This window comes from Vigna angularis, chromosome 10 (genome assembly GCF_016808095.1).
Source record: "Vigna angularis cultivar LongXiaoDou No.4 chromosome 10, ASM1680809v1, whole genome shotgun sequence".
Taxonomy (NCBI): Eukaryota; Viridiplantae; Streptophyta; class Magnoliopsida; order Fabales; family Fabaceae; genus Vigna; species Vigna angularis.
Genome location: NC_068979.1, coordinates 7,622,778 through 7,629,845, shown reverse-complemented (window position 1 = coordinate 7,629,845; position 7,068 = coordinate 7,622,778). Strand labels below are relative to the sequence as shown.

Below are 7,068 nucleotides of genomic sequence, written 5' to 3'. Positions count from 1 at the left end.
AGGTATATAGCTTCTAATACCTTATAGATGATCAAACCGCTCTAAAAAAGCTCTATATGCTCTATGAACAACAAAAACACAATCAAAACATTCATTAGAACCATTAATTAGTAGAAAGTCTTATAGAAGACTCAAATACCACATGCATCTATAACAGAGTCGCATGCGAAAGAAGACAAACCAGACAAAAAAGAGGAGAAAAAAATGAACTTACTCTATAGGAGAAACTAATCCGTCCAAATTGAAGAGCTCACAAAGATCAATTCTACGGTTTCAATTCTTCAACAAGACAAAAAATTCTTAAAAAATATCAGAGAACTCTAAAATATAGTTTATAAAAATATAATGTGTTTTAAAAATTATAAAATTTGTTTCTAACAAAACTATTTATACTAAAATCTTTTAATATTAAAATAATTCATTCTCAATGTTTTAAAATGTTTTTAGATTAATGTTTTACTTATACCTTGTTTTGAATTATTAATTTAATGTTGTTTGTTTATAGTTGATTGAACTGTTACTTTGTTTAGTTTTATCAAAATACTTGCTTTTTATTTATAAATAATAGCTACTTTAAATTATGATGAAAATATATTTTTACACAAATATATTACTTGAAATTTAATTTATCCAAGTTTTTTAGTTTAAAAAAAATATATAAACTTGTAACTTTTAAATTAATTAATTAATCAATATTAAATTTCATTAACTTTTACTGAGTTGATAAATTAATTTCCCTAAAAACATTTTATTTAATTTTCAATGTTTAACTCCTTTTAACTTTCATCTATACTTATTATAAGTTTTAATATAGATATTAAATATAGGGCATATTTATTGTATTATTATTAAATATATATTTATTATATTCATTAAATGCGTTTATTATAGTTATTAATATATGTGTAATAATATTAAACATAATAAATATTTTTATTATATATTATGATAAATATATTACAACACTATAAAAAAATGTAAAATTTTTATTTTAAATTTAAAAGATCATAAATATTTATTGTTCTTATTTTTTAACATATTTTTTAGTGTTTATAATTTTGTGAATGTGCAATTTTTATCCTTATAAAAAACCTTTGATATATATATAACATGATAGCATGGTTATATCTTATAAAAGAGACTTTGATATATATATATATATATATATATATATATATATATATATATATATATATATATATATATATATATATATATATATATATATATATATATATATATATAACTGGCTTAATTTAATAAACTTATATATTAAATATTTACTAATGGGTGTTTCTATAAAACATTTTATAATAAATACTAACAAAATGCATGGTGTGGCTACGAACTTAGTAGAAAATATCAGATAATTCAGTATTGTCAAGCGCTGACATTCTCCTGACCAAAATATTCATAAAACTGTTAGAATAAGAAAAGTTTTCCACTTCTAACTCACTGAATGACTTCCCCTCCGTGAGTACAATGTAAACACTCTTCACCATCAGAATATGCAACTTCAGATTACATTCTCCACACCTTATCATGCAGATAACGGCATTTGGAACCACGGCGACCCCTTGAAGTCTTAGAGTATTTGCACGATTTCTGAATTTTCCTTTTCACTTCATTTGGATTAAGGACACGAGGTCGTTTATAATATTCCAAATGATTATTATTCTGCTTGCCTGGCTGACTCATACCATCATATTTTCTAACAAGGTTTTTATAGTAATTGACATCTTTTACATGAGGTGCAGCTGTGTGAGCAGATACAGATCCAGACAAAGGAACAAGTGGAGTTGCAGTTACATGATTATCATGTGCAGGTTCCAGCAATGAACTAGATGGAATTTCAGACATTTCAGGGGCGACGATCATCAGTGGATTTGATGGAGCTGATGATTTTCTTGCACTCACAGTCCTTGAGGGTGTATTCATCCCAGTGGTGGTAACAGTTGAATATTCTTCTATTCTTTTCTCAATCATTATTGGGTCATTAGCTATTTTAAAGAGAAAATCAACATCAATCACGGTTCCTTCTTCGATGCTTTTTAAGATGGTAGATGAAACAGTAGTTATAGAAGTTGCAACGAAATTTGCCTCCGAAGATGTTGTTGCTGGTGGAATGCATTGCTGTGTGGTTTGTGTCTGCAGTTTGGAGAGAGAGTCTCCATGTTTTTTTGTGACAGAAACATCATGGTTAATACCTGTTACTGATTCATATTCCTCAATGGGAATGAGAGAGATGATAGGAGTAAGACTATCATCATAACTTTCATTCTCCACGTTAAATGAAACAAAAGGGCTGCACGAACTCAAAGAAATGAACTAAATTTAGTAAGAAATGTATATGAAGTGCCAGAAATTCTCTCAGTATAAGACAAGGCTTTCTAAATAAACATGACATTTTACCTTGGAGGAATGGCAGAACTACAAGGATAATATGCTTCAGACACTCTCCTTTCTCTTAGCATCTCATCATATTTCTCCGTACTTTCTTCACCAGCTGCCACGCTCCAACAACGATTCAGAACAAGCTATATCCGAAATAGATCAGTTAACGAACATGACCAAATAGAATAACATTTTGTATGAGGAAAAACTGAAAAGAGATATTTCTTCCTGACAGTATATTAAACCATCTGATATAAACTAAAGAAACGTTCATGAAAGGGAAATTTGATGAAGACTCTATATCTTTCAAGAAATTTCCAAGATCTCATTACCGGAGGAGGGCTTTCCCATTTAATGTAAGAAAATTCTGACTTTGATTGATTCTGGAAATGATTGCCTTCAAATCCAGGTGGGAAATCATCATGTTCAAGGGTTGAAGGCCTGGTGGACAATGTCTTTGCTTGAAAATCATCTTCAGATTTGTTTCCAATTTTTGAAGGACTTTCCTCAGATGAGAAAATTTTTACCTGTTAATTAAGGTCACACTAATCTATAAGCTTTCAAAAGAAGACTGAAAAGGTTTTCGTGAAAACTCTCAATAGCATAAGACTATCATGACATACATATGATCTCTGATATTGCATATATTAGAAATTTGCTTTCAATTAACTATTTCTTGTTTAGGATTAAATTGAACAACTTCAGTTGAATACATTCAAAATTTCAAAAATGTCATGGTTCTGTTACAGTCACTCTACAGTGAAGTTAAAAACCTTGTGAGAAAAAAACTTTGGAGTTGAGACAGTTTCTTGAACTTGTTCCAGCAGAATGTTTCATTCCAGACAAGGATGTGCAAAACACGACGGAGCGTATTTTGAAATATAAATAAAAAGATTTATCATAAGTGCAAAAATAATTAATTTAAACAAACAATATAAATAACTAAAAGGAAAACAATAATTTCTAAAAATAGAAAAATGAATTTAAATTATAATCATGAAATTAAAATTTTTATATCAAAATAACTTTTTAAACATTTAAAAGTAAGATTATTTAGTAATTAAAAAAAATGATAAGTTCTATTTTTATGGTAAAAAAATAAAGACAAAATGACTATCAACATGTTAATGACCTATGTGAATCTAAGCTTGAATTTCTCTCAAAACGTCTGAAAAGAAATGTTATTGAACAGAAGATAAAACTAAAAGCATTCAACAATATTCTAGAAAAACATAAACAAAATAAATCACTGAGCTTAAGCATAGTCCTTTAAATTTATAGAATACAGAAATTGAAGAGTCTTACCACAGTTGACTTTACTGATTTTTTTTCCTGCAACTGAAATATGTATTTATACTAATGCAGATTAATGCACAGTTATATTTTTCATTTCGATTACGTACCCGTCCTACCTTTCGACAAAATATATATATATATATATATATATATATATATATATATATATATATATATATATATATATATATATATATATATACTTATTATTATTGTTTATGTAAAAGGAGTTAGTATGTAATTGGCATTTTACTAATAGTTAAAGGAAAAAATATGTGTATTAACTTTTACATTCATAATCTATATATATTATGCTACAGGTCATCATGCAGATATAGTATTTCAAATCCATGATTTTATTTCTTATCTGCTATGACCACATATCTCAATGTCCTTCCGTTTGATGCAATTTGAATTATGTCATATATGATATATAGTTCTTGACTTGAAAATCGATTTCAATATACAGAAGGTACACATGTGTGAATTTTATTTCTGAAAACAGATTGGTTATTTGAAAATATTCGAAGGTTTCAGACTATAAGTAATATTTAGAAAGTTAAATCAGACAATTGTGAAGTTAATTGTACATGACATAAACCAGTTAATTGTACTCAACAAGTGCATCATACTCCTCACTGAAGAGGTCTCTCACCAAAGAGAATTTAGATAGATCATGCTTTGATAGATGTCAAATGCCCGTGTCTTGTTACACACTTTTAGAGATTCCTCAAAATGAAAACCAGGTTCGGATTCCATAGATCTCCCCATTAGATATTGTCCACTTTGGACTACCAATACACCACGAATTTGTTTTTAATACCATTCCAAAAAACCTCTTATTAAAGAAAGTATTAAAGAAAATATTGTGTATATAAATTCACTTTTGTCTTATATTTTATCCGATGTGAAACTTTGTTTGTATCATCATTTTCAAGGTTGTGACAACGTAGTTATCTTCTATAACCAACGTTTGGATGTTTATGTAGCAGTGAAACAGTCCACCGAATCCAAATGATCGGCACTCATTTGCTCACCGATTTAGAAGAATGGTTATCCTGATATACAATTTTTAAGTTTAAGTTTCATGAATGAGGATACAAACATAGACTAGCGGTGAATTTGTGAATCCAGGAAAAAACAAATTTCGTAATTAAGAAAGCTAACAATGTCAACTTATTTGACGTTACACTTTTTTGTTTTTCCAGCTTTAACTTAGTACCATGTCACTGTTTCTTCCAAACTGCGAGGGGATTAGAATTGCATATTCAAGTGAAGAGGGGATTTTGTTTAAGTGACAGATAGCAGAAGAATTCGACAGAAATTGAACCAGATCGGAGCAAGAACAGCATAGAGCAAATCAAAAACATAAAGAAGACGACATTTATATACCTGACAAAGATGAGATTGAGGAGCCCACGAAACCGTTTTTAATTTCCTTGCCTGCTGCATATTAAATCTCCGATTTTCTTCTATCAAGTGAAGGAGAGAAAATGGAATTGAGGGAAGAGATGCTTGAAAATTGAAATGAATGAGCAATGACAGTGTGAGACTAAAGAGAAGAATTGATAAAGAGACGAAAGAAGAGATTAAAGTGAAGCTATAAATACAAAGCACAAGCGGTGACTTACGTTACTTCAGCAAATTAAATATATAAAATAGTACAATTGAGTTATCTAACCCTTAAAAAAAAAAAGTTTTTCTAACAATTTTTTTACAACAGTAATAATAGTCGTCTGTTTCAAATATACGAATCAATAAAATAATAACATAATTTAACTGTAAAAAAATTATTAAAAAAAATTCTCCACATACCCGAGATTCTAAAATAATGTACATATAATTATCAATGTCAAGTATATATAACACTTCCCGACTTCTCTCTCTAAGCAAGTTAATTCATGTCTAGTTAAGAAAAAATTGTGATGCTACTTTGCCATATTATTTTAGGCTTTCTTTCCCTTCTTCCTAAGATGTTCTTTGAAACAATCACGTGTTTATTGTTTTTATTTCCTTCTTCGTTAATGTCTTCTTGCACATGACTTGTTTCATGTTGCCATTAAATATAAACATTTGTGTGGATTAATGACGAAATTTAATGGTCATTAATTTTGTAAATTCTATCACCATATTTATCGTATTGAAATTAATATAGCTACACACTAATATTTTGATATTGTGTAAACTCAATTATTTTCTTTGTCTCGTCTTTGATAATTTTTTTTATATTTAAAGAAAAAGCTTGTCAACTGGAACAATAATAAATAATTCCCAATTACTCAATATGAGAAATTATAATTCTATTGACATAATTCGAATTGATTTTGGTCAAGAAATGGAAATTCAATGAAAAAAAATATTCATTGAAGTGATTAAAGATGTTTTAAGAAAATTAGGGCATCAACATATGGTTCTGTATTTTCTAGATTTTGCGAGACTCAATATTCGTGTACTATCATTTTTGGCGAGTTAAATTAAACTATCAAACTTTCTAATCACCTTGACAACCCACTTTATTTTATCTTATCCTAAATGTTACACTTTAATTTCATGATATAAGACAAAGATTTCGGAATTTACCCCTATATGTATATTTTTTTTATCATCCACGATCTCTAACAAGATTCAGAATAATAGTTTATATCTTTCACAAGACCACCCAAGAGATTAAATTTAATAATAAAGTATTTCATTAACTTGACAAACAGGGTGGTGGTGTAATTATTTGACACAATATTAATTTTTGCTACTACTTTCTCCTGGTTTCTGTTAACTAAGAATAAAAAGTACTAAACGAAAATTGAAAGACTCGTTAAAAGAAAATTCTTAAATAATGATATTAAAAATATGTTTAAAAATCAATTTAAAGATCAATTTTTCTGGTATTCAAAATTTTAGCAGATAATGTTAATGAACAATTTAAATATTCATTAATAATAAAAATTATTTTAGTTATCACTTTAAAAACTAATTATAATTTTTTATTCATAATAAAAATTATTTTAATAATTAATAATTTATCATTTATAAATTAGTATGTCATTACAATAATTAATTGTTTTTAAAATTGGTCATTATTTAAGAATTTTCTTGTAACCACTTCATAAGAAATTCATAGGAAAAACAAAGTTTCTTTCTCAATTAATGAATATTATTAAGCCAAGGCCCAAATGGTTAGCACAGGAACACAGGCCCAATACCGAATAGCCCGCAACTGGGTTAAGACCATCAGCATCTAATCCTTCTGCAGACGTGTCCAGAAGCTCTCGCACGAGTGAGGAGAGAGAACAGAGGATTCCAGAGAATTCCTCCTCGGCACCTGGTGAACCAGCGGCGGTCCGGTGGCTTTGGGATGCTCAAACGGCAACGGTGCAGAAG

At 28.4% G+C, this 7,068-nt stretch overlaps 1 protein-coding gene across 1 annotated transcript; it reads right to left on the bottom strand.

The window, feature by feature from the left end:
* Positions 1 to 1,297: 1,297 nt before the first annotated feature.
* On the bottom strand, positions 1,298 to 5,244 carry LOC108321273 (zinc finger CCCH domain-containing protein 6). Its single transcript, XM_017552973.2, has 4 exons — positions 5,083 to 5,244; positions 2,727 to 2,921; positions 2,413 to 2,537; positions 1,298 to 2,305 (listed from the first exon to the last, which is right to left on the bottom strand). The coding sequence occupies exons 1-4, from the start codon at positions 5,140 to 5,142 to the stop codon at positions 1,522 to 1,524; spliced, it is 1,164 nt and encodes a 387-aa protein (XP_017408462.1). The 5' UTR covers positions 5,143 to 5,244; the 3' UTR covers positions 1,298 to 1,521.
* Between the last annotated feature and the right edge of the window lie 1,824 nt (positions 5,245 to 7,068).

Excerpts from the sequence above, each read along its gene's own strand:
- LOC108321273 (XM_017552973.2), bottom strand. The coding sequence starts at position 5,142 with ATGCAGCAGGCAAGGAAATTAAAAACGGTTTCGTGGGCTCCTCAATCT. Across the intron at positions 2,922-5,082 it reads CTCAATCTCATCTTTGTCAG|GTAAAAATTTTCTCATCTGA; the intron begins GTATATAAATGT and ends CTTAATTAACAG. Across the intron at positions 2,538-2,726 it reads AATGGGAAAGCCCTCCTCCG|CTTGTTCTGAATCGTTGTTG; the intron begins GTAATGAGATCT and ends TTTCGGATATAG.